The 27,063-nt window shown below is 43.0% G+C and overlaps 2 protein-coding genes across 5 annotated transcripts in view; one reads left to right on the forward strand and one right to left on the reverse strand.

The window, feature by feature from the left end:
• The first annotated feature begins 80 nt into the window (after positions 1 to 80).
• Positions 81 to 21,400, forward strand: Rpe (ribulose-5-phosphate-3-epimerase). 3 transcript variants are annotated; one of them, XM_063237436.1, is made up of 6 exons: positions 81 to 215; positions 6,697 to 6,776; positions 16,016 to 16,155; positions 16,505 to 16,639; positions 17,171 to 17,257; positions 18,995 to 21,400. In XM_063237436.1, the coding sequence occupies exons 1-6, from the start codon at positions 91 to 93 to the stop codon at positions 19,115 to 19,117; spliced, it is 690 nt and encodes a 229-aa protein (XP_063093506.1). In that variant the 5' UTR covers positions 81 to 90; the 3' UTR covers positions 19,118 to 21,400. The 3 variants fall into 3 exon arrangements, with proteins under 3 accessions (XP_063093506.1, XP_063093507.1, XP_003474245.1); XM_003474197.5 differs by lacking the exon at positions 81 to 215 and adding an exon at positions 614 to 837; XM_063237437.1 differs by lacking the exon at positions 6,697 to 6,776 and having other exon boundaries at positions 89 to 215.
• Kansl1l (KAT8 regulatory NSL complex subunit 1 like) overlaps positions 16,015 to 27,063 on the reverse strand; it is an 84,719-nt gene continuing 73,670 nt past the window's right edge. For both annotated transcript variants that reach the window (XM_013157343.3, XM_013157340.3), the window contains 4 exons: positions 25,822 to 25,873; positions 24,165 to 24,277; positions 23,047 to 23,212; positions 16,015 to 22,173 (listed from right to left, as the gene is read on the reverse strand). In XM_013157343.3, the coding sequence (XP_013012797.1) occupies positions 21,943 to 22,173; positions 23,047 to 23,212; positions 24,165 to 24,277; positions 25,822 to 25,873 (562 nt within the window). In that variant the 3' untranslated portion in view covers positions 16,015 to 21,942. The remainder of the gene's footprint in view (positions 22,174 to 23,046; positions 23,213 to 24,164; positions 24,278 to 25,821; positions 25,874 to 27,063) is intronic.

Here is a 27,063-nt window from a genome sequence, read left to right on the forward strand (position 1 = left end):
CCCCGGAACCGCTCCGTCCTCGCGGAGTTTTCTTCATCTCCTTCCTAGCCCGCAGATTCCGCACACTCCTAGAACCAGGACCCTCGCCCAATGCGGGAGGAGCACAGGAGACCCGGGACAGAGAGGGGAGCCGCTACCATCACTTCGTACCGAGGACCCGGCCATCTCAGAATCCTCACAGCAAAGCGAGATGCCGGGCACTGCGGCATTCGCAGGTGGGGAAACTGAGGCATGGAGCAGCGACGGCTCTGGACGCTCCCACTGGAGACCAGAGCGTTACCGCAGGAGGCACACGATAGGGAAGTCTGGGTGATTTTTTCAAAGGCAAATAAAACACACGAGGTGGAGGGCGGAAAGGAATTGGATAAGTAAATGACGGAGAAAGTAAAAGTGAGGGAGGATCCAAAGCGAGAAGAGTGAACGCCAATGGAACAGATGCAAAAGAAAGCTAAGAAACTACCTGAAGGAGGTAGACCGGAAAACTAGGCGGGAATGACGTCAGAGGAAGGTGGGTCTAGCCCCTGCGCCAGGCCCTCCCCTAGCGGCCCCACCCCCTGGGGGCGGAGGCGGGACTTCCTCTTGAAGGACGGCTGCTTCCGGCGGCGTCCGGAAGATTCTACGGGGAAGGGGCGGGTCCAAATTGTGAGCCCAATCCAGACGAACCTTCTCTTTACCCGGGGCCGTCTTGGATAACTTGTGTTAGGCAACTAGCACCATGGCGTCGGGCTGCAAGATCGGCCCGTCCATCCTGAACAGCGACCTGGCCAGTTTAGGAGCCGAGTGTCTCCGGATGCTAGACTCCGGGGCCGATTATCTGCACCTGGACGTCATGGACGGGTAACTCCCGGGGGCTCGGGGCGGGTTGCCGCTTGCGGGGCGGGACGACGCACCCCGGGGGCACCTCTGCGGGGTGCTCGGCACCCCTTCCCCGGAGGAAGAGGGGCCTGCGGCGGGCACTGGGCCGGCGCCGGTGCCGTCGGGTCCCCGTCTCAGCCCTCCCCTCCCCCACCGAAGACCCGGCCGAAGGACCCGGAAGCGAGCGTGGCTCAAGGACATGTTTGATGTCCAGGTGGGGAAACTGAGGCCCACAGGGGCGGGGGCGGGTGTGCCTTCCTCCTGCTCGCGCAGCTGGCCAGGGGCAGAGGTGGGCAAGTGCATCGGTGCGAAGACCGAGCGTCTGGGTGGGCAGTTGCTCCGGGGTCTCCAGTTACCCTCCCCGGAGCTATAGTTGCGTTGCCTAGACGGCTTAGAACGAGTGCAAGTGCAGTAGTGTACATTCCCTGTCGTATCCCTGTTCCAAATCTGAGATTCCTGTTGCTTCTTTAGGGAGAGGTAGGTTTTTGTAAGTCATTTTCAGGCACTGTAGTTAGAGCATATAATGTTTGGAGCTAGGATACAGCTTTTTTTTTTTGGAGACAGGGTCTCGCGGTGCTGTTCAGGCTGGCCTTGAGCTCACTTTGTAGCCTAGGCTGGTCTCGAATTCCGCAACGATCCTCTTGCCTCAGCCTCCCCTCCCGGGTGTTAGGATTACAGGCGTGAGCCTCCACGCCCGGCTTTTTTTTTTTTTTTTTTTTTTTTGGTCTTTTTCATTTTTATCGGTACCAGGGATCGAACTCACGACTGCCTGCTTGCAAGGCAGGCGCTTATGCCGCTGAGCTAAATCCCCAGCCCCCCCCCCCTTTTTTTTGTCTTTTTGAGAGGTTGGCCTTGAGCTCACTTTGTAACCCAGGCTGGTCTCGAACTCGCAACGATCCTCCTGCCTCAGCCTCCCGAGTGCTGGGATTACAGGTGTGAGCCACCACGCCCGGCTGATACAGCTTTCTTAAGCTGGTTATAAAATGAGACAGACCTAGGAAACACAGTCAGACTGACTGAAGCACAGTGTGTGTGACTTTCAGGTTGACGTCCCATTGCCAAGTGCCTGCCACTCTCAGAACCTCAGTGTCATCTGGTCATAAAAATCATAAAAGTCATAACCGTGGGTCAGGATAGGAAAAATAAACTCCCTTAAAATAGATAAAACTTCCATGTGCCGTCACTCACATTGGAAGTTAGTGTTATTATGTACAGCAGGTTAGTTCTTTTTAACGTTATTCACTTGGAAAAAATTTTGTCTTGCTTTGTTCTGTGTCGCTGGATCTGTCCTCTTTCTTTCATTCCACCTTCTGAATCTGTCTTACTAAAATGGCAAAGCCTCGACCTTAGAGTGCTAAGAATTACAGGTTCAGTTTGTAAGGTTAGTAAGTTTGATAAAGAAAGCAATTTCTTTAACAGCTGATATATGGCTTTGTGGAATGGCAGAGAAAAATAATTTGTCTTCATTTTGCCAGTTTATGTATCCCTAACAAGAGTAGTAATGTTTATGGCCACTTGTCCATTTCTGTGCTGACATTTCTTGTGCATAAGCTCACACAAACTTGGGAGGTTGGTGCTGCCATTATCGCTAGGATTTTTGACAGTGAGGAATATGAATCTTGTGTATAGGTAGGAAATGGGGAAGCCAGGATTAAAAGCATGTAACACTCTGTATTGTCTCAAAAAATGCTTTCTGTGAGTCCTGAACTTGGAACAAAAAGGAGATTGTGTGTTCTCAAAAGAATTGAGTAATGCCAAGTGTAGGGGTGCACATTGGTATCCCCAGCACTAAGGAGGCAGAGGCAGGAGAATTGCTGTGAGTTTGTGGCCAGCCTGGGCTACATAGTGAGTTCAGGGCCAGCTGTGCCATCTCCTAGGCCTGTGGTGCCCGTATGGGGCAGAGAACTGGTGCCCAAGGTGGGCAGCTCAGCATGCCTTCCTTCCTGGTACCACCTTTAAGTTTCCCCGAATTTTTAAGTTTCATCTAATGCACTTGGAATGTGCTCACTTTCTACGCTCTCTCCTCACTTTAGGGACCCCAGTTTCCTTCCTGACCTAGACTGAATGTCTATCTAGAAAGTCAAAAGAAGTTTAGAGATCAACTTCGGAAGGTGGAATACTCATACGGTTGGATATTTGCAGTAAAGTACAATGTGGAAAAACAACCCAGAATACACAAATGCCTCATGAGTGTAATGTTTGGCTCCTAAGAGTGTTTCTGAGCAAGATTTAAAATTCATATTCCTACTGGATTTCTGACTTTGGGGGAAATTGTTTTAAAAATCTAAGGATTGACCAGCCCTCACCCACACTCTGACAGGATCCTAATGGATAAGCTGAACGGGGCAGTGGCCACTTCTGCCAGGCCCAGTGTCCATTTGGACCCCACCCTGCTCTGTCCCATTGGCTTCTAGATGTTGTCTGCAGTTTTGTTAGATGTGTGATTCCTGACTCCCGGGAACAGTGTTTTCTGGTCTTGGTGTATAACCCCGCAACCCCAGTCCTTGTTTTTACTGAGTTTATCTTGTCTGTCTAATACAGATTACATTACAGTTATATTCTAAGTGAAGCTTAAGGTTGATGATGGGACAGAATGACAGACCAGAAAATCACAGACAGTTATGGTTAATTCCAGGAAAAGTTAGGGTTAATTCGGGAAAAGAAATGCTTAGCTCCTGCACTTTATTTCTTGTACACCTTACTCCAGAGTGTATCTTTAGGGAAAACAACGTAGAGTGAAGCAGACTTCCTGATGCAGTTTCTCCTCCTGAAAGTAAACTGAATGCTTTCCAGGTTGGTCTGAAAAGAACTCCCTGAGGCGCTTGTTAGGATTCAGCTCCTCCAGCCCTCTTTGGAGGCTGTGGGCTTGAGGTGGAGGCTGTTTGTCCGTCCGTACCAGGTGCTGCTGTGGGTACCACTGTTGGGCAAGTTCAGCACAGCCAGGCTTCCTGCCGAGGTGTGTGGCCCTTGTTCCTGGGAAAAGGGGTGCATTTTGTTTTTCTAGTGTACTTGGGAAACCCAGCGCATCGCACTGATCCTAAGTAGCACAAACAGTTACCTAGTGTGGGTGTCAGGTTTACGTGTTGTGCTTGATTTTCCCAATGAGGAAAACCTGTGTTTGGTTGACTCTTGTGTTTTCCTAAGATGTGGTTATCTTATTACCTTTATTGTAAGTGTAACCTCAGATCAAGACTACAAAACTCATGAACAGTATATAAAGTCAAATCTCTTTAATTCCAGAGTCGTGGACTATTCAGTAAGTCTTTACTGACTGCACCTTTGACCCTTATTTCTAGTTTAATTAACATAGCATCTTATCTATAATCCTGACAGTGATTTCTGTTAGTAATTTCTTAAATACATGAAATCCAACCTATGTGGACCCACATATTAGTTTGTGAAAGTGTCTACACTTTTGTGTTTTTTTTTATTTTTTTCTTTGTGGTGCTGGGGATTGAACCTAAGGGCCTTAGCATGCTAGGCAAGTGTTTTCTTCCAACTCAAACTGTGCCTGTCCGTCATTTTCAGCAGTGTTCTCTCCCCCAGACTCTGGTCCTTGTTTTCCTTGCTGGGACGGTGTGCATAGTAATTGAGAACCTAACCATTTGAATCCAGATTGCCTGTCTTTACTCCTGCCTGTGGTACTGGCTGTATGATCCCAAGTCTCTTTTCCTCATCTGTAAATGCAGGTAATAGTACCTGTTTTGCAAGGGATTTTAAAAGTCTAACCTGTGAAATTTGTGCTTGGGCGTGTCTCACGGTGGGCTCCCTGCTAATCAGATGACCAGCAGTCCTGGACTCCCTTCCATTATTCCGTTCCTTGCTACCTGCCAGCACCACCTCTTACAAAGCTGCCTTGCCATTTACAGCCTGCCCCTTTTCCTGCTCCATTGTTTGTGTCTTAGCTAGTATTTGCTTCTTGCTTTACTTGTCTTTACAGTGGGTAAAGTCTGAAAAGCCAAGCTCGGCCTCTGACACCCCTCATCTGACGACCCCTACCTCTTGGGCTGTTCATACCAGGCAAGCTGATCAATGCTGTTTCCCCCAACTCTCAATGATCTTCCTGCCTCAGCCTCCCAAGTGCTGGGATTACAGGTGTGAGCCACCACGCCCAGCTTTTACTTCCTTTCTTTTCCATCTTTACAAATCTTATTGTTTTATGAATCTTGTATCTCTTCTTACCATTCCGCAGTATTTGCTCTTATTTTGAACTGTTTGACATGTAACCACGATGACATGTAACCACGTAATGGCTGTTCTTGTATACCTTTCCTCAGAGCCAGTGCTTATTTATAGTGTGCTTCTGTGGTCCTGGGGATTGAACTCAGTGCCCGCGTGGTGAGCTGCATCCCCAGCCCTTGTATGTGGTGAGTCAGGGTCTCGCTTCCCTGCCGGGGTTGTCCCTGGGCCCTTATCCTCCTGCCTCAGCCTCTTAGTGCGCTGAGAGGGAGGTGTGTGCTGCCACACCCTGTGTAGTTTGCTATTTGTATAACAGTTCAGTGTGAGTGGCCTTTGCAGCGGTAATTCAGGGGAATAGACTGCCTTTGTCTTGAAGGGCTTTCATGGTAGAAGGGTACAGCAAGAGTAGGATGAGTTTTGGGAGGGTTGAAAGCCCCTCCTCCAGAATAGGGGCGGTTGCTCCGCGTGCTTAAGGCCCTGGTTCCCTGCTCCACAGAGAGTAGAAAACAACCTGATCCAAAATGCAGGAGTGTGTCAGTTGTTTATTTTGCAATACTTACGTGTATAGAATGAGATACTTGGGGGATGGGACCTGAATCTAAACATGAAATTCCTTTTTTCCCCCCAAATACACCTTATACACATCTGAAGGTACACGTTAGGGACCCAGCATTTTGATTGCAGTCTGTCACTTGGTGAGTGGAATTTACAACCCAAGGTATCATGTTGGCGCTCAAAAGTTTTATAATTTTAAAACATTTTGGGTTTTTGGACCAAGGATGCTCATGTACCACTTAACTTATAGACTCTGCAGTGACACATATCACAAAACTCAGTCCATCCATGACAGCTAGTCACATGGGCTGCTTTGGAATGTAGTCCTTGGGTGAGCCGGATTCTCGCCTGCCTTGGTACTGTAGCTGCAGGGTCATGAACTTTGGTGAGTGGCCAGCCATCACTTGTCAGCGAATGTGTGAAGTCAGCCTAAAAAGCCAACACTGACATGTTTCTTCCCAAGACACAGTGCCCTAGGTACCCAGCATGAATCTTGCAGGTTAAAGGCTATCTTGAGTCTGATACCGGGCAGACTTCGGTTGAATCCTACCTCCACAGATTATTAACCGAATGACTTAGCCTGTGTTCTTCAATGGGAGTAATAGTAGTACCTTTTCATCTGGCTTTGTGAAAACAGATTGAAGTAGGGCTATAGTCCCTGGCATGTAAATGGGTATCTTTAATAAAGTTTAAATAAACTGTATTCTGTGCCTTGTGATTGAAGTGGATTGGCAGTAGCCACGCGTTTCCTGTGACAAGCTAGAATTTGGGAGACTGTTAAGGTTGTGCATTTCACTAATTAGTTGTGTGTTCAGCAAGTCATAAACTTTGGGATTTTTAACTTCGTTATCTTTGCATTTCAATTATCATGGGTTATAAATTACAGACTGATCGTTATGAAGATGCATGTGACATTACATATTTGCTGCCACATCAGGGAGATACTGTTAACCCAGAACCAAAATTACCCAGCATTTTTACCTCAGTTTTAATACTAAGTTGAAAACTTGCACGATCCATCTCCTGTCCCCATCACACTTCATACTGAGAGAGATGCAGAAACTGAATTGCAAACATTTTCAGAGTAAGGTTTTGTTTGTCTTGTAGGCATTTTGTTCCCAACATCACCTTTGGTCACCCTGTGGTAGAAAGCCTCCGAAAGCAGCTAGGCCAGGACCCTTTCTTTGGTAAGTGTGGGTTATGTCATCTGAAGTTGAATGTGTTATTTGTGTGAAGGGAAAGTGGAGAGTTGATTTCTTAACTTCAGGTTGATCTGTGCCTGGCTCCTGGTCCCTGCTGCGCTGCTCCCTGTGCTAGGGCTTCAGGGGCTAAATTCCTCCGCCTCCGTCTCCTACCTGCCCATGTCTGCCTGAGCAGCTTTTCACTTGGCTGACTGCCTCATCTCTGGGTCTCGGGTCACTCACGCCAAATTAACTTTTATCCAGTTAAGGTCTCACTGATTTTCTTGTTAGAATTTCCTTCAGTCAGAGATTAGTTTTATCAGAGTATAAAATTTATGAGAGCGGAGAGTGACTTAACTTGTTCACTGCGTTTTCCCTGAAGCTGTGCATTGTATAGGAGTGGGACTCAGTGTGATTGGACTTACGAATCGGTTGACTGATCTATGGTCCGGAAGTCATTTATTTCATAGAAAGCGCAGCCTTCTCCACATGGAGTCTAAGTGTGGTCCACCTCAGTTTCCTCAGATAACACTAATTCAGATTCTTAGCACATGATCTGGGGTTGCATCCACCGAGGCATAGATTCAGTCCACATGGTTTTGCATTTGTTGTTTTAAACTGTCTTAGCAATGCCTCATTTCTCCAAGTCTTTTTGCATAAGAAGTTATACATATTTTTGTAAATCGTGTTTTATGTAACTTCTAGAATTTAATAACTTCTGATATAGAGGAATGAGAGTCCTAACCTACCATGTCCATGCGTTTATGTTCTCTAAAACTGAAGAATGAATTTTAGGAACAGCGGAGGTGAAGAGTAGAATATATTTATTGAGAGAAAGAAAGCTTCTGTCTGAAGAGAGACAGAAGGAGTCCCGAGAAGGTTATAGAGTAAAACCATAGGTTGGGGGGGAGGAGGGACTGGAAACTCACAAGGCAGATGGGCATAAGGTGGGACGTTACCGTAGTTAGCCAATAAAATCAATAGTTCAGGTAAAATTGATTACATTAGGGACGAATGGGAAAGCAAGTCACATGGGAAGCAGGCATTCTTAGAGAGCAGTGACTCTTCCCTAGGGATTGGAATGGTGACTCCTGATTTCAAGGTGATCCAGGCTTAATCCCTAAGGATTATACTTAAAACAGTGTGGTTGCATTTGCTTTGACTTCTGTCTTGAGATCTGGCCCACAGCAAAAGGTGTGTGTCCCCTCCAAGGTCATCAGATATCTGGTCCTGCTTCCTCGAGGGCCTAACCCTGTCTGACTGCCTGTAATGTTTCTAACTGGCTCAGCTGCCTTATAACATTTCCCCCCTCTGAAGAAGTAATCCACACTGCTGTGAGGGGTAATGGGGGATGACCCATCGAGCAGCCTCAAGCTGAACAGGGTTGCAGTGTTTGATCGGTAGTCCAAGGTACTTCCACAGAGATCCTGTGCACAGGCCCTCTATAGATACCAGGCATTTTCATCTTGGGTATATGCATAGCTTTAAGTCAAGGAAATCCTGATGTACTGGACAAGGGCAGAAAGCCACATATCCAGCAAGATGTTTGTTGCAGTGATTTTGCATTGTTCTGGTGCCCATATTGAAAAGGAATTGCATCCTGCCTTGAGTGGTGAAGTGAACGTGAAAGGGCTGGTAGTAGCATTACTTATCGGAAGTCTTCGTTTTCTTTTTGAAGAGGGCTGTGGGCTCGCAGGGGTGTGTGGGTGGTTGTTCACTTCCAGTGACGGCTCTGGCTCCCAGGGTTGAGTCTGGTGTGCTGTATGCAGGAGTCCAGGCCTATTGTCTTCACTGTGGAAGGAGTCGACAGGATCACAGTGTAAAGTCCTTCTCAAGTTGGTCCTAGGGAGGGAGATGATGAGGGAGGAGATCTTACCAAATCTCCAGGGTGGAATAGAGGATTTTCTTTTTCTGTAGGCCAAGCTTCTGTTAGCTCCTGAAGAGTTTGTTGAAATTTAGCCAGTGAAGTGACATCTTTTAATAAGGCATCATTTTCTCTGTTGAAGAAAAATCGTTAGTGAGGAAAGGGCATCCATAAAGCATTTCATATGGACTAAGCCCCAGGATTTGAGGCGTATTTCTTATTCTGATAAGAGCTAGAGATAGTAAATGAGGCCACTGAAGATGGGTTTCCTGAGCCATTGAAGAAGATGTCTTTTTAGGGTCTCATTTACCTTTTCTACTTTTCTTGATGATGGTGGCCTCCGCGCACAGTGGAGGTGGTAGAGATGCCCAGGGCCTGAGAGACACTGTGTTACTGTTGCTTTAAAAGAAGATCCATTATCCTTTGTAAGCTCTTAGGAAGTCCAAATCTGGGGATGATTTCTGAGACTAAAACTTTCACTACCTCCTCTGTTTTTTCTGTTCTGCCAGGGAAAGCCTTAACCCAGTTTTGAAAGTATCTACCCAGACCAAGAAGTACTGAAGTCCCTTACTTTTGGCATATGAGTAAAATCGAGCTGCCAGGCTTCTCCAGGATATTTACCATGTCTCTGTCGGCCTGGAGGAACTATGGTTCGGTTAAGAGGATTGTTCTTTTGGCAGAGCTCACAGGTCTTAGATACCTGTCTTACTATCTGAGCAAGTCCTTTTCCTATGAATAGCTTTGAAGCCATCTGTTGAGTTTTGTCTCTAGATGAAAGGTTTGGTTTAAAGACTTAATTATTTTCCATTGACTAGCACCAGGAAAAAACAATTTCCATCATCTGATTGTATCCATCCTGATGGAAGAAGCTGAGAGAGCCCATTTAATTTCTGGCTGAGAGTATTTGGGTTGAATATGTTCAAGGGACCCTCCAAGATGAAGGGGGCTTGAAGGTGGGTCCCCCACGCAGCCTTTTTAGTTGCTGCGTCAGCCAGTTGATTATCCTGAGATAGTCTGTCACCTTATTTTTGATGTCCTTTTCAGTGTATTACTGCCACTTTGTAGGGTAGATAAACAGATAATAAAGATCATCTATTTCCTTATATTGTATAGGCGATCCGCTGGCTGTTGGGTAATTTCTTTCTTTCCATATGACCGCATGAGCATGTAATACTAGGAAAGCATACTTTGAGTATAAATACTGACCTTTTGCCCCTTGCTGAGTTGTAGGGCTCTGGTCAGAGATAGGAACTCTGCTAGCTGACGCTAGTTCAGTGTAAGTGAGGCGCTTTCAAGAGTATGGTGTAAAGCTACCGCAGACTCCCTTCCGTTGACTCCCTTCTGTTGTTTTTACCGGCATACTTTCGGCCAGTTTCTTAAAGGAGTGCTGTTCATTGGTGGTAGGTGCAGGCCACGAGTAACCAGTTAGAAGTGATTAAAATTCAACATTGAATTCCTTGCTCACACTGGCCCCATCGCAAGTCCTTGGCCATGTGGGGCAGTGACCCCTGGGCTTGGACTGGTCAGCTGAGGGACATTTCCAGCCTTGCTGGGGGTTTTGTGTCCTTTGAGTGGACCAAAGAGCACACCCTTCATGCTTTGCTCAGGGGACACAGTGGACACTTCTCCAGCAGTGTCGCCATCACTGGAAATTTCCAGGTTATCGGAACAATGCTTGGAGAGGCCGAATTTTTTTTTTAATCTTTTTTTTTTTGAAAATGGCATTTCCAGAGTAAATTTCTTACTTCTTTGATCAGGTCATATCTGATCCCGTGAGTCTCTGTGAATTTTTCACACACACAGACGACGTGGATGAAATAGTGTACCTTGACTGTACAGTGGGTGCTGAGTTCTCTGCTTGAGGCTTTCTAGAGCGGGCTTGAGATTTTTTTTCGTTTTTTTCCTTTTAGTTTGGCTGTTTCTGGTGCAGCCTCTTCCCCAGACTGTGTCTGGTGGCAGGGTCTCTCCTGTTTCCAGTGCCGCTGCTGCTGCTAGGTGCATTCCCCTTTTCTTCCTGCTTTTACTGTTCACTGCAAAACTTGCTAGTTAATATTTGTAACAGAAGCATTTTTTTGGTTCTTTTATCTTTGTTGTTAGAAAATTGCTACAAGTATTTTAGGAACCTAAATCACAAGTTGTGTGCATAACTTCTGAGAATTTTAATTGCTTCACTTTAGTATTGAGCTGAAATAACCATCTAAGGAATCAAGTGATAAGGAATCTTTTCTCATTATCTAATCACTAGTTTGTGATTTAGATAACTGTGTTTATACTGTTACTGCAGTGTGGTACAGGGCCATGGAAATCCTTAAGTCCTTTTCCAGTTATCTGGGTGGTCAGAGCTATTTTCATAAAATGAAGGTGTTATTTGTTGCAAATATTGATGATGCAAAGGCAGTGGTGCATTAGTGAGCTGGTGCTTTGATACAGATCATTCCAGTGGTGTTGATCAATGTGTCATCACTGTGTGTCCACAGAAAGTGCCCTTAGGAAACAGTATAAATTGCTGATCTGAAAAAAAATCGTGCTTCATTTTTTAGTTTAAAAAACAAAACAGAAAAAAGGATAGAAATTTTTAAAAATAGTATGAAATTAACTCTAGTTAATATAGTGCATATTCTTATCTTACAAGTAGTAGTTCTAATTATAAGATTTAGGCATAAAAATGATCAAATAAGGCCTGGGGATTTAGCTCTATGATTCAAGCACTTGCTTGGTAAGTGCAAGGTTGTGAATTCGATTCCCAGTACCAAAAAAAAAGATGAGTGACAGCATAAACTTTTTTTTTGATGAACAGAGATTAGTAGTACAGTTATCTATGTTGCATACATATACATAACATACATTTATATATGTATACTTAAATACATATAATCTTTTCCTTTCTTTTCTCCTTTCCCCTATCCCATTTCTTCGTTCTTTTTGAGCACTTTCTTACCCTTTCATTATTATAGTATCTGTTGTACATCTTGGATCTTATTACTCTTTCAGTTTTTTAGTGTTTTTTTTTTTTTACACTAGGGAGACAATACAATGTTTATAAATGTGAGTTTGATTTATTTCACTTATGAGTATGGTCTCAAGTTGCTTCCATTTACCTATAAAAGCCTTAAGGTTATCCTTTTTTATGTACTTGAGTAGTACTCCATTGTATCACAGTACAATATCTTTTTTATCTATTCCTGTTTATGGCCATTTGGCTTATGTCCCAGATCTGGCTATTACAAATTGCGCTGCTATAAACATGGGTGCACATATATCCTGTGACATGACATTTTCAGTTTTTCTGAGAAAATACCCAGACAGAGAGTAGCTAGGTTGAATGACCCTAGTTTTTGGAGGAATTTCCACAGTGGTTGCACCAGTCTACATTCCCACCAACAGTGCAAAAGGATTCCTTTTTCCCCCACAGCCCCACAACATTTGTTATAGGTTGATTTCTTGGTGGCAGCCATTCTTTCTGGAGTGAGGTGGAATCTCAATGTTATTTTCAATTTGCATTTTTCAAATAACCAGTGATGTTGAACATTTCTTCATGTAATTATTTGCCATTTGTATTTCTTCATCTTAGAAGTATGTGTTTATCTCAGATGTCCATTTTTCGAGTGGCTCTTTGAATTGGGGGCGGGGGTCTGATGTTTTTCAGTTCTTACATTCCAGTCCTTTGAGGGATAGTTGGCTAAAATTCTTGGCCATTCTGTAGGTTTCCTTTTCACTCTATTGATTTTTTTTGTGTGATTTCTTTTTTTTTTAAATTGTGCTTATGCCGCTGAACTAAATCCCCAGCCTCTTGTGATTTTGTTTTTTTTGTTTTTTTTTGTTGTTGTTGTTGTTTTTTTTTGGTACCAGGGATTGAACTCATGACTCATACTTGCCAGGCAAGTGCTTATGCCACTGAGCTAAATATCCAGCCCTGTGATTTCGTTTGAAGGGCAAAAACTTTTTAATAAAATAAGATCCTAATTGTTGATTCTTTGAAATACTTCTCATGCAGTTTGCATTTTGTTCATGAACTCTTTGCCTACACGTCTTCAAGATTTCTCCCTACCTTGTCTCTCAGTAGATTTAGTGTTTCTATTTTAATATTTAGATCATTGATCCAGGGCTGGGGATTTAGCTCAGCCGCATAAGTGCCTACCTTGCAAACCTGTAGTCGTTGAGTTCAATCCCTAGTACAAAAAAAAAATACAACAAAAACTCTGTCCTAGATCTTTGATCCATTCTGACTTTAGTACATGGTAATAAACGTGGGTCTAGTTTCAATCTTTGGCCTATGGAAAGCCAATTTTTCCAGCACTGTGTTATTTTTAGGCTTTATGCTGGTGAACATGTTTAGTCCCTTTGTCAAAGATAAGGTGGCTGAGTATCTTTGTAGTTGTGTCTGCATCTTCTAGCCTGTTCCATTGTTCCTTAGGTCTGTTATTTTGCCAGGGCCATGCTGATTTTATCACAGTAGCTTTGTAGTATAATTTCAAGTCAGCCTGCCTTGCCTTTGTTATCCAGGATTACCTTTGCTACTATAGGTCTTTTCTGTTTCCAAATGAATTTTAGAAATGTTTTCTCTAGATCTGTAAGGTATGTTAATGGTAAGATCTTGTTTCTTGAACATTTGTATGAAAGAGGAAGCTCTTCTGCATACTCAGCTGTGATACTTGTTTCAAGGAAAACCCTGTTGCATGGTAGTTTGAATTAGGAGCTGAATTAGCTTTTTCAGTGAACACTGTTTTTTCTTGAAAACACAACTGACAAACTGTGCTTTATTAGAATTGACTGTTTTACTCATATTTTCTTTAAAATTAACAAGATGAACTTGTCACTTCAGGGAAAATGGCTTGTCAGTTTTTGTTGCCATCGATGGAGCTTGCAGGAGAAAAACAATATTGGAAAAGTCTCTTTTACCTCTCTGAGCTCAATAGCAGATGCCCCTTGCCTTGCAGTGGGGTAATTCTTGGTAAATGCATTGTAAGTGAAAAATATAAGTCAGAAATGCATTTAATAACTGTAACCTGTCAAACTCAGCCTTACCCTAGCGTCTCTTACATTAGCCAGTAGCTTGGCAAAATCAGGTAACAGGAAGCCCACTGCATACTGATGGTTGAGTGCCTTGATTTATTGAATGCCTGTCTCCAGAGCAACAGTGGCAGCACAGTGTACTTTACAGCATCGTGACTGACTGGGAGCTGTGGCTCCTCGCCACGTTGGAAGGGAGCATTTACTGTGCACAAATGGCTCTTGCAGGAAACAGATCAGAATTCAAAGTACGCTGTCCAGCTTAGAACCACTGCCAAATCAGAGTCTATACTGTTGGTGTAGCTTATTTATGATTAGGCAGTGAGGGACTAGCAACAAGAATACAGCAGCTAGGGCCAGGGATTTAGCTCAGGGGCAGAAGTGCCTGCCTGGCAAGCACAAGGTCATGAGTTCGATTCCCAGGGGACCCCCCCCCCAAAAAAAAAAAAATACAGTGGCTGCAGTAAGACATCTGTGAATATGGTCTTTCAAGCTATGTTACCGTACTGTATTTACTCTTCTTGTGAAGATGTGAAATAATTCTTAAAGGAAGCACTTCACAGCCTCTCTGGCACATCTGCATTGCCAACATCGTTACTTGGGAGCCTTCGTGTGATGATTAAGTAAAACACACTTGGGCAGAGGGGTCATTCCTCGAGCAAGGTGGTTCAAGCTCGACAATTTAAGACTTAGAAATTACTTGTTTACTTCCAGAATTTTTTTATTATTTTGGACCATGGATCAACAGCAGAAAACCTCAGAAATGAAACTGCAGAAGCAAAACCCTGAATAAAAGGGAATTACAGTTAATGACTTAGTGTAAACAATTTATTAATAAATGTTAAAAATGTCTTTGAATTCCTAATACATATTACTCTAACCTACATCAACAGATTTTTTGAGCTCTTCAGTTAAGTTTTGAGTGTAAAGGGTACCAGATAGTAGGATATTTGAGAACTGCTGATCTTATTAACTATAGGCAAATTATTGATCCATGACTGTCCCAAATTATGGGGATTCGGCAGTGGGGTTGTTACTGTAGGCTGGAGATTGAGTCAGAATGACTGGAAATCTGATAACTTACAGAATAAATAAACTGGATATTATAAGCCAGATTGAATTTTCCTTATGGAGAATATATGAACTAAGGAACTAAGGATCACGAATTCAGGTTCCACCACTGTTGCACAGAAGACCAATAATGTAGTTCATTGCAGAGGTCCTAGGTTCAGTCACCAGCAGTGTGAAAGTAAGGAGGGAGGGAAAGTTTTGCCCACTAAAATTCTAATTTGTTTTTCTACTTTAGAAATAAATTTTAATCTTGACTTCATTAGTAAAACTGTGTACTCTTCTCCTGACTTTTTCCTAAAGTTTCGGTAAACTTTAAAGTCTTAGGTTCTAAAATACTACAGTTTTTCTCTTAAACGCTGTGTGGCTATGTCATAAATGTTCTTCTGGTAAAATCAAAACTCAGGAATGCGCCCCACACCACTTGGGTCAGGCTTGGGATTCTTTCCTTACGGAGCTGATCCTTGGCCCAGTCTCACTGGCCCTTTCCTGCTCAAGAAGCCCTGTTGTTTGAAGTCAAGATCTCTGAAGAGGTCTTGAGCCAGACTTCAAAACTAAGGAAATATCAGACCGCCAGTCAGCCTTTCTGTCCTCGAGTCTGTCCCTCCTTCTGTGCTAGTCCGTCATCGTTCAGTCCCAGCCATTCTGTTCTAGTGGCTCTGGCCCGAATCCTCCCGCCTTAACTTTCACTGGCCCTTAGTGACTGTGCCGTCTCATCCTTGCCGGTTGGCCAACCGCGCAGTTGCTGTACCCCGCTGCCCTCTCGGTAGCATCACAGCAGCGGCTGCAGTCAGACTCGCCCCTTCTTCCCAAAGCCCGGTGCTGTTCCGTCCCTGTGGAGTGCAGCCCCATGCCCGTCCACTCCCGGTCACCGGCCTGACCGCGTGCACTCTGAGTGTGGCCGGCTTGGCCTCTTGTTTCCTGCCTCTCCCGCAGTGATCGCTCTGCAGCGATGGATCCCCCAGCCACCGCAGCCAGACCTCAGCCCGAGGCCTTGCTAAGCGCTCCTAAGGCTAGCCTGCAGGAGTAAGTGGGGAGTCAGAGATCCACTTGCTGAGAAAGATGGGCCGCGAACGCGAACGTTTCTTAGCCTGGCGTCGTCGGGAGCCAGGGCTCCTGACTTCTGGGCGGTAGTTTCCGAACGCAGCAGCCCGCGCTTTCCATGAGGGTAGATCCATGAGGGTAGAGGGAGGCTCCGGTACCGCAGTGCGGCAGTCGGATGGAGAGCGTGCGCTTGCCCAAGCCGGGTGCCTTCCTCCTGGTGGTGCTCTAGTGGTGCTGATGGCCCGTCTTTCCTTGCCAGACATGCACATGATGGTGGCCAGGCCCGAGCAGTGGGTGAAGCCAATGGCCGTCGCGGGAGCCAATCAATACACCTTTCATCTCGAGGCCACCGACAACCCCGGGGCTTTGATCAAAGACATCCGGGAGAACGGGATGAAGGTAAGAGGTCCGCGATGGCAGTCGATTTGGTGGAACATGGGAACCGGCAGGTAAAGAAGACCTAACTTACACAGCAGTTCTTTAGCTGTGAAGCTGGAGATGAAGTGTAAGTTGTTTGTCAGATAGGATGTGTATATTCTGTTAATTGTTTCTGCAGGTTACTGCTGTTTGGAGCCATTTATATTTGATAGCCGAAATACTGATTTAAAAAGAAAAAAGACTTACGTAATGTTCTGAATAATTCCATTTTTTAAAAAATACGAATCTATATTCCTGCTAGGTCTGCGATGCCCCTGTAACACAGGGAAATGATTGTTTGTGTGAAGTAGCACCTTTATCTCTGTCACAGGTTGGCCTTGCCATCAAACCTGGAACTACGGTTGAGTATTTGGCACCATGGGCTAATCAAATCGATATGGCCTTGGTCATGACAGTGGAACCTGGGTTTGGAGGACAGAAATTCATGGAGGACATGATGCCAAAGGTAACAGAAGGATTTAGTAGCTTGTGTGTTTATTCGCATAGTGTATATAGAGAGGGTGGTTTATGTTACACTGGGACAGGGTGCCTACTTCATTCTAGTACAGTGTGAGCAGCCAGTGACATCTAGGGTTTGAATGGAGCACTGCTGTTATATGCCTACCTATTTCCTTTTGAAACCTTTATCTCTGTGGCCTCTAGATACTTTGGGATATCTTGGGGTTTTCACTGAGTATCAATGGTTTGCTTGTTTTGTTTCCATAAAAATCTAGGCTCTGCAAAACCATGGCAAATTGAACATCGTTTGTCAAGCAGAAAACTTCCTTTTATAAAGTTCATTTCTGTACATTAAAAAGCATGTGTTCCTCATTATTATTATTTATTTTATTTATTTATTTTTTTACAGATAATGTCTTTATTTGAGAGGGTTGGCGTTTTAGGGGCTAGCTAATGACCTATTTGATTTTTTGTCTGTCAGGGCTGTTTTTTCCCCACATTCCTGCTCAGGAGTCACTTACTTGTTCAATGTGTCTAGGTCCACTGGCTGAGGACCCAGTTTCCGTCCCTGGACATAGAGGTGGATGGTGGCGTGGGTCCTGACACTGTCCATAAGTGTGCAGAGGTGAGTGACACCACCGGGTGACCTTGACTATGACTGCACCCTTGCTGTCACTGTTGGGTGGCCCTAGACAGTTCTCCTGTGTTTCCTGGATTGACTTTCTTTCTTGGGAAAGTGCTTTGTGGTTGTTGATGCTCTTGTCCAAATGTAAAACTAGGAAAACAGAACAATAAGTGAATTTCTAAAATAACATAAAATTGTTAAGTAGAAAATTATTTCAGTAATGTTCATTAATGGAGAAAAAAGGTATCAAATGCCAGCTCTCTGGCTGCAAGGCCTTGAGTGAGAAATCTTCCAGATGAGGGAAAGGAACGATATCTTTCATTGCTTTTTACTGTCTAAGGAAATTTAGTTGACCTAATTATCATACTGGTTTTTAGAAGTGTCACCTATTTGTCACTTGTAAGAGCTGAACAGCTTTTGATGAAAGTCTGCCTGATGTCCGTTTGACCCTGTAGCAGTGACAAGCGTTTGTTCTGTTTTCACGTAGCTAAGAGGATGTGAGGCCTGGAATGCCACTGTAGGGAATTACTGCTTACGCTGCCTGCTTGCTTTGGGGTGGGGTGGTACAAGCTTCTCTGAGACCTCTCTGTGAAGTCTAGGCTGGCCAGAACTTGTGAGTCACTCCTCTGCTTGCTGAGTGCCAGGAGTACACCGTCAACGCCTATCTACATGGCTCACTTTTATTCAGCAGGGGAGTGTGTCTGCACTTCTGGTTTCTGCTCTGATAGCCACGCTTTTCTCCTTGGTACATACCTGTCAAAACTTGACAGCAGGCCAAGGATGGTGGTGTACTCCTGTAATCCCAGCACTCAGCCGAGGCAGGAGGGTCATTGCGAGTTCGAGACCAGCCTGAACTGCATAGGGAGAACCTGCCTCAAAAAGACAAAAAAAAAAAAAAAAATTGACAGCAATAGATGTTTTATGGAGGAGCATACCACCCAGATGCTTTTGAATATTTATTCATTTGTCCCTCATAGATTGCTGTCTGTTAAACTGTTATGCTATTCCTGTTCCAATGAAGAGGCGTGTGAAGTGTTATCTGTGCCATACTTTTGTGATTTCTATAAGGAACGTTGGAGACCTCACTATTGTCATATGGCAGGGTCTCACTGATAGAGTTTTCTCTGTGGTTTTCCTCCTGCCCTTTCTTGCAATGAATTGCTAAACAGATTGGAATACTTTCAAGTCAGATCTTAAGAACTAAACTTAAGAGGTGGTTTGTTTGCGTTTTCTTCATTTTTATTTCTTTGCTTCTAAAATACTATCTTGAAAATCTTTCTGGCATTCTGGAATGCTAAGGAGGCATAAATATTCCATTCTTCCTGACACAAAATGAGGTTATTTAAATTTAATGTTACCATTAACTTACGGATAGTTTCACATGTTCACCATAATTGTCCTTTCAGAGTATCCACAAATTCACGTAATGAATTCAGAGATTAGTAATAGCTCTTAGTATCTGTAGGAGCTTTGGTATACATTGGGGGAAACTCTGAGAGGGTTTAAAGCCTTATTTAAATATTAGCAAAGATACTGCATAGTTTGAGTCAGTCTAACCTGAGAGACAGTGATTTTTTTTTTCTTAAACACATTTATATTGTCGTCCTTGAGCATTTGAACTTCCTACCTTACTAAGGTGCACCCATCTCAACGCGGCTGTGGAGGCGGCGACAGAAACTGTCGTGGAGAGCTGCTGCAGGCCCTCCTGAAAGCCGTAACCATGTTCACTTCTTCCAGGCGGGAGCTAACATGATTGTGTCCGGCAGCGCCATCATGCGGAGTGAGGACCCCCGGTCTGTGATCAACTTACTAAGAAACGTGTGCTCAGAGGCTGCTCAGAAACGCTCCCTTGACCGATGAGACCGCAGGGAGTCCAGCGTGTGTGTCGTGAAACCCTTTCCCTGGAGGACAGGCACGTAGACTCCCCGACCCCCTGCAGCTGAGGCAGCGCTGCGTCTCTGAGCAGCTACTCCAGCGACTCAAAGCTGGGTACAGAACCTTAACCACATTTTAGCCACGAAATTTAAAGATGAGTGTGAAATGCCGTTTTTATGGAAGAATTGATTTTTATAGTGTGAAAACATGACTGATAAGGTTACAAACAGAACTATGTCTTAATGCCTACAAAGGGCATGTTAGCTACTATGAAAAAATTTTTTCTGTATTTTTGAAAAGAATGTTTTATTTTCCAGCTGTTCTTGAAACCAGTCTTTGTTTTTCCTAGTTCATATTATTTCTGATTGGTTTATAAGCCTGATAATAAGAGTACAGTGGAACTAAAACCTAGAAGCTTGAGTGGGTGGCAGACTGTACATCTTGCATGAATCAGTTTTCACTTCTGACCTTCTTATACTCAACTCATTAAAAACGATAAAAGCAGTGTAAGGATTGTAAAGGACTGTAAAATGCAAGCGTGGATTTTACCATAGTATTCATACTGCCAAAGCTGGTTAGTTATTCCGTGATTTCTTAATCTCACCCACCATCCTAAGGGCGCCGGATGCTGCTGCTGTGTTTGTTAGCTCTGTGTGGAAAGGAAAAGTAAAGCTTTCCTTTGGAATTTCCATTGTGTTGAGTAGATTCTGAATCTGTCCCTTTCTGCTGCCCTTGGCAAGTCACCCATCCTTCTGCACTTTTAACTCGCTGGAGTGTTGAGCATACTGTAACTAAAAACCATGCAGGATGTGTCAAGGGCCTGAAGAGGAATGGGAAGCCTCCAGTAGTATTTGTAGAACTTAGAAGTTACTCCACATAAAGTGGCTGACATTCCATACGTTTGTTTGGTCGACCATAAAGTTTTTATATGATTTCATTAAACCTACAGATTATTCCCCTAAGTGGTAGGACAGGTATTTTTGTTCCATTTTAAAAATGAAAGTAAATAGGGTGGCACCATGGGAAGGACCTAGTATGGCAGATCCTAGGGTTTTTGGTCTTCCCTTTTTTTAACAACTAGAGCTTCCAGGAGGTGGGTTAGACAAAAGAAGCTTCTTTCATTTAACATTTTCAGTCTGACCGTACCCTGTAGCAGCATCAGGTGGCTGAGAATGTTCTGGAACTATGGATCCTGACCCAAGAATATATATTTTATTCCAAGATAGACCAGCTAGGCAGAGAGGTGCCAGAGTTTTGTGAACACTCTTACTGTATGATAAATGTGGCAAGAAGTAACAGGACCAGTATTACATTTCTCGAGAAGTAAGACTCAGAATATTTGCATTAATACTTGTGCTTGGAATAGAAGTTAGGTTTTTTCTTACACTGTGAATAAAAATTTGTTACTATTGTTTTAATTTTGACTTAGAAGGAGGTCATGCCATGAATAGGTAGCATTTAATTCTGTCACACAAGGCATATAGAAATAACTTTAATTAAAAATCTTACATAGATTATATAATATTAGACATGACGAAGATTTAAATTTATTTACCAGGACAACCTGGGTTTGTCTGGCTTTTGTTTTCTTTCTCTTTAAAAATAAATGTATAGTAAAACTACAAGCACAAGTTTGTCAGTATTGAATTGCAATGTTTGTTTCCTTCAAAGGGAATGGAATAATTTCCAGTCCTGAAAAAAAACTTACTGCTAAGTCCCATAGACTAGGCCAGGTGGCCAGAGTTTTCAGTTATGTGGATACACACAGATTGTTCTCAACTGTCACAGAAAAAAAACCAGCTTTACCGATTCAGAAGAGATCTTCCTTAATGTATGCTCCTGAGTTTCTGATACTGAAGTACTGTCCTTTGAACATTTTAATGCATGGGATGCAGGTAAGAGTAGAGTTTTATTTCCATAGTTACAGCGATATAGGGCCGAAGGAGCCAGAATTACAACCATTAAAAAAAGTTACGAAGGGCTTTACTGTTTGTGCCACATGTTTTAAGTTGATTTTTCTTCATGTGATACATAAAATAATGTAGGCAAAATGAGTTTTCAAAGATGTAACAGTTTAAAATCACACTGATACTTAACTCTGGTTTGCCTATCCTAACTCCATTATGAGTAAACAGTACCCTGTGGTTAGTCCTGCAGATACCAGCACTTAAATAGATGACTGTGTTGTTATCTGCTAGAGTTTCCTCAAGTAACTTTTGTTGTTTAAACAAACTTCACAAATAAAAAGCCAAAAGTACTCCTCCATCATCTAGACTTAGATGTCTCTCCTTGTTGCAGACCTGCGTTGTGTGTCGCAGCTTCCATTCATAGGTGCTCCCTGTGTGGGTTTCCTAGTGGAATGGGTCACTGCTGGTGCCGTTTTCAGTCTAGGCGTGTGACGTGTGTGTATACATTCCAATATGTATCCCAGGGAATTTCATTGAATTGTCATAGGAATAGAAAGCGGAATCGTCATTTGATGTCAGGGGTGTGTGTGTCTGTCTGGGTATGGGGGTGTAGCGTCTTACTAATACCCAGTAATGTGACTGGACATCAGATTGCAGCAGTTAATATATTGGTGCTTATAGTTCATATGATGAGCATTTGCCGAGAGGTGGAAAGCCAGCTACTTCTGCGCTCTGAGAAGCAAAGAGGCTTCTCTCGCCTGTTTCACAGACTGCCTAACTGATGAAAACGTGCAGTCCGTTCTTACTCTTGAATTGGGCGAAAGGGCGTGGAAGGTCCAGGACACAGCTCGTGTCTGCGTCTGTCTTCTCTTCGTTGACATCCTTTTCTTTACCTGTTCCCTGTCACCTGTTATTTTTAACCTGAGAAAGTCCTAGACCGAAGGCTGAGTATTCTGGCATCGCGTCGAGCTGGCTGGTCGCCTGGTGCCCGCTCTCTGGTGCACTGGTACCAGAGACATCACCGCGGAAGGCGGCTCTCGGCCTCCCGGGATGCTCCTGTCCTTCACCGTGGCCGGGTAAGGCCACCTGGTCTTCATCCTTCAGCGGAAAAGCCCGTCTTTCCCACCACAGAGACTGAAAGGGAAGTTTGTTTTTGTTTAAATTCATTTGTAAGTGCCAATTTAATAACAATCATTATTGTGCTCATGTAGTACAAGATCCAAACATTTTTTTCTTGAATCTTAACTCAGTGGAATATTTTGAGAATTGACTGGCGAGTTATTTCTTCACTTTGTCACTGCCAAGTAGAGGACATGCAGGTGTGCAAGGTAGCACACACATGTAATCCCAGCACTCAGGAGGCTTAGGCAGGAGGACTGCTGTATGGTCAAGCCAGCCTGGGCTACAAGATGAGTTCAGGGCCAGCCTGAGCTACAGTGAAACCTTGTCTCAAAAAAACAAAAATTCTGGGTACCAAAACAAAAGAAGTGCTGCCACAGGGCATTGTTCTCCATTTTCAGCCGAAGGGCATTTAAGAAAGCCCTTCGCTTTTGACATTTTCCTCCCTAAGTTTTCTGCACTATGCCTGATAATTTCCATAGACTCCACTTCCCCCTATAAATCTGTTGCTGATTGTGTGGCATCTGTGTGTGAGGAAAGGCTCACAAGGGGATGCCGTTAAAAAGCACTACCCTTAAGGTAGGAACTGGCTCTGAGAGCCGAAGGTGAAAACGCAGGAGGAGGAGGAAAGACAGTGGTGGACACTGCATCCCGGCCACGGTTCTGTGCTGATCGATCTCTCGGGGCGGCAGCTTCCGTAGCACCCCCGCTCCCTACCAGGGCATGAGCAGGTGGGAGATGGTACTAACACTGCCCTAGAGACCTGATTCCCACTCAAGTCTTTGACCGTGACTGACACGCAGTGAGGAAACCAGGTTCACAGGGAGGAGCTTGTATGCACAAATTTTCTGTAAAGTAAAAAGGCCACTGTGTTGGCCATGCACGCACCTTGATTTCTGGGCTGTCGCCTGAGGGTGAGCCCTGTGCACTGGTGTCCTGGCATGCTGGGGCCGGCTCAGGGGGACTCTGGGCAGCACGGTGCTGACTGCCACCGGGGTCATTTGCGGCTTCCTTCACAAGCATCTCTGGTCCATCCACATTTTTGCTGTAAGCTCTGGCAAGAAAATCGGTGCCATCTGTTATTTCTTGAGGTCTTAACATTTTGTGAACTCAGGGTATCACTAAGTCTGCTTGGTGTTTTCTTTTAAACAGTTCTGCATAAAACGTTTTTTAAAAATATTTATCTTTCTGATGCTCTTTTTGTATATCAAAGGCTTTTATTTTTATCATTATTCTGCCAAATTATACTTGTGGAGTTGAGGTTATGTAGTGTGGTTTGCTTTCTCTATTTTGGAAAGACCAATGAGGACAACTCCTTAATATCTCGGAATTGGTTCATATTGTCCTCTGAATTTCTAGAAAGTTTTATTTCTCAAATAAGGAAAAAGATGAGAATTCCACAGTCTCATCTCTGTTAGGAGAACTTGAACAGGAACTGACAGCAAATCTAGGTACCCTGAGAACTAAACAGAAAAGGGTGTTTTATAATAATAATAAATAAATGAAAGATGCTCCTTCATGGAAGTGACTGCCAGACTTTATATTATCTTGCTTTTTGAGTTTTGGCTATAATGAAAATACAAGTAGTGTAAAACATCAAGGATTCTTTCAAATCTGTAATTACTAGATATGTTTGTTTATTCTCCCTCTGCAAGTCCTGTTATGTTTTGAGGAGTACTTCAGATTATTTGGGTTTTAGACTATGAAGGTTTTGTGAGAAATTTTGCTTTAAAATACTATTTTTGAAATAGATAATGTTAAAATGGAAGGGCTAAGACCTATGTGAGAGCCACTGACCTACTTCATATAGAGAGGGTTTTCATGAGAGGAAAGTAACAGAAACTCATAAGTAGCCTGAATATATAATCCTAGGGGACTCAGTGCATCAGCACACGCTCCGACAGAAAGCCGGTGTTCTGCGTGGTACTACCCTTTCCTTTTCACTTCACAAAGCTTTGCTCAGTCCCTGTGGACCCGTGCCGTGGGTTTTTAGTTGAAATACTTGCCTGCTATTTCTCCTGTGCCACTTGCTTTGTTCCCACAGTGACCACCTGGTTTGCTCTCTCTCTTCATATATTTTGTGTCTTAGAGAAAACACATCATCAGAAAGATCTTCTACCTGGAATTAGAAAAAATATTTTGCTTTTATGGGAAACGTTTGACATGGGTTTCGAAGTGTCCTCATCTAGAGAACAGCAGCAAGCAAATTTTTAAATAAATGCAATTATCTATGTTAGTCCAGAAAATAAGTATTAGGGGATTAGCTTCAGATGGGAGGCTGGAACTATTGTATTTATTCTTATTTTTATTTTTTATATATCTTTTTAAGATAGGTCTCCCTATGTAGTTCAGGCTGGCCTTGAACTCACTACATAACCTATGCTGGCCTTGACCTTCCTGGCTCAGCCTCCTGAGAACTAAGATTATAAGTGCACCGTCACGCCCATGTGGAACTTTTTTTTTTTTTGTCTTTTTGAGACAGGCTCTCTCCATGCAGTTCAGGCTGGCCTTGAGCTCACTTTGTAGCCCAGGCTGGTCCTGCCGCAGCCTCCCAAGTGCTGGAATTACAGGCATGAGCCACCACGCCTGCCAATCTGGAATTTTTTAAACTCTTCACTCTTGTGAAGACTTACCTAGATTATAAATGGGTTGTTTGGGCTTTGCAGTTGCCTTACCTTACCTAAAAATGTTCTCAAGTCTCTGTTCATTCACAGTTTTTAATGATTTTCCATTACAGAATACATACCATTCTAAAAACTTAATATGAAAAAACAAAAAATGTTAAACTGTTCTGAGATAAATTGGAATTTACTTAATGCTTATCTTGTAGAGCATCTAATCTAGATAACTGTTTGGACTATAACAACAGGAGCTTATGTTTCCTGGCCAGCATCCGTGGTTAGAAGGAAAGCCTTAGAAGCTGGAAGGGCATTAAAAGAAAGGTGAATCTGGGAGGTGGCCGATCTGAATGCTTGGCAGAGACTGTTACCTGACAGAAACCAAGTGTCTTTTAAACTGTAATCTACACCATACTCTGCAGAGCAGCACTTTACTATGAGTTATATACAGTATCTTCCCCTGGCATGGTTGTCTTAATATGATTTTATCTGCACAAGTCCCCAGTCCTTTACCTGTAATTGCAAAATCCAAAAATCTGAAAAAAACAAATGTTTTATAGTTCACACGGAGCCTGGTCTACAGTGGGGTGCAATCACTTCTAGTGTATATCCCATTTCCCACACGTATGGCACTGTCTTGAACTGTAGAGATAATGTGTCTTTCTAAAAAGTCTGAAATCTTCCAAATTCTAAAGCATATTTACCCTAATATTTTTATGGCATTTTAGTTACAAATAATTTGAGATTAAGTCTCTGTATGCAGAGAAATATGACTAGTACTGAGATAGATGAAGTTCTAAATAAATTTAGTGTCAACTCAAATTTTTCTTCTGTTCCTATTTGTCTTATTTTTGTACACAAATGTGCACAGAGACATTTTAGCAGAATTACTATCCCTTGTCAAAAGCTTGCTCTTTGTAAGTGTAAAGAAAAAATTAGTAGAAGTTAAAATACCCGGGTTCCCCTTTAGTTCCTTAAATGTCAGATTAAGCATGCATCGTTCCATACAAAGTACAGTTACCCTATTAAATGAAAGGTAGCTTACCTCTTCACCTAAGTTACATTCGTCCAGAGGCTGAAGAACAGCCATCCTCCAGCTGTTGAAGATAATATTTCAGACACCTTTTATTATTCTTTCTAAATATAGCAATTTTATTCTTACATTAGGCTTCCCTTGGAATTTCCATAATTCAAATGGTTATCTTAATACTTTATTTTAAAACAAGGTATTTGTAGTATGAGAAAAGGATGAAAAGTCTTTACTTGTTATCTTTGAATGAATAGACAGTTACACAGCTGCATTTTATATGTAGTATTATGTACTGATGTTGAATTATGTCAATGATATGCCAATAAATTAGCCTGGCCAAAAGGAGGAGAAAAAAGATTTGATTTGTAATGTGTGGCAATTTTGGGATAAGAAAATTCTTCTTACCCTTCTTACTTTTGAAGAAAAATTTGACATTTCTTTATATATCAACTCTCATAATACTTTATAGGTTCTCAATGCTTCAAGGTAATTAATGAAGTAATGAGTCAAATTATGAAATTAAAAGAATTAACTGTAGTTATTTCAAGGGTTATGTCTTGATTTCCAGCCATTGCAGTATGAATTCCTGGTGTAATATTCATGACTTCAAATTTTTAAGAAACTACTTCAATCATTACCAAAAAGTGTGCTAACATCACTGCCAATAGAAGACCTGTGTATTACATTCAGGGACTTCCCCACCCTGGTTTTTCCCTCGCCTGAACTTTTATCATCCTGTGCAAAACCTCACATGCTCCTAAGCCTTACGTGCTGTCTATCTGCCTTTCTTACGGTCTCCTTCTCTGACCTGGTGGATATCCTCTCAGTCCTTTCTATTCATCTTTCTAGGTAATGTGTTTAATGCTGACTTGCAATGTATCAGAATCTTATTTTCCTTATCACAAATGTTTTATCTGGAGTGTGTTATAACTATGCAAATCTTGAACTCTCTGTAACTGCATGCACAACTGTTTTTAATGTGGGCAAGCATTGTGTGTTGCTGTAGTTGTAATCATCACTACAGTACCTTTTAATGCTGTACACATAATAGAAACAGTTGAAAAAGATCCCGCTAAACTAAATCAGTCTAGAAATTATCACTTTTTAAAAACTAGAAGTTTTAAAAACTAAAGTTGTGATACCACATGGCATGAATAGTGTAAAGTTGTCTTCCACCCTTTTCCTTCCATGACTCTACAAGTAGGGTAGGAAAAGAGGCAGCATTCTCTTCTCAGTTAAAATTCTAACTTCACTCCA

This window comes from Cavia porcellus, unplaced genomic scaffold, assembly GCF_034190915.1.
Source record: "Cavia porcellus strain 051 isolate PalLab524CR breed Dunkin Hartley unplaced genomic scaffold, mCavPor4.1 scaffold_26, whole genome shotgun sequence".
Taxonomy (NCBI): Eukaryota; Metazoa; Chordata; class Mammalia; order Rodentia; family Caviidae; genus Cavia; species Cavia porcellus.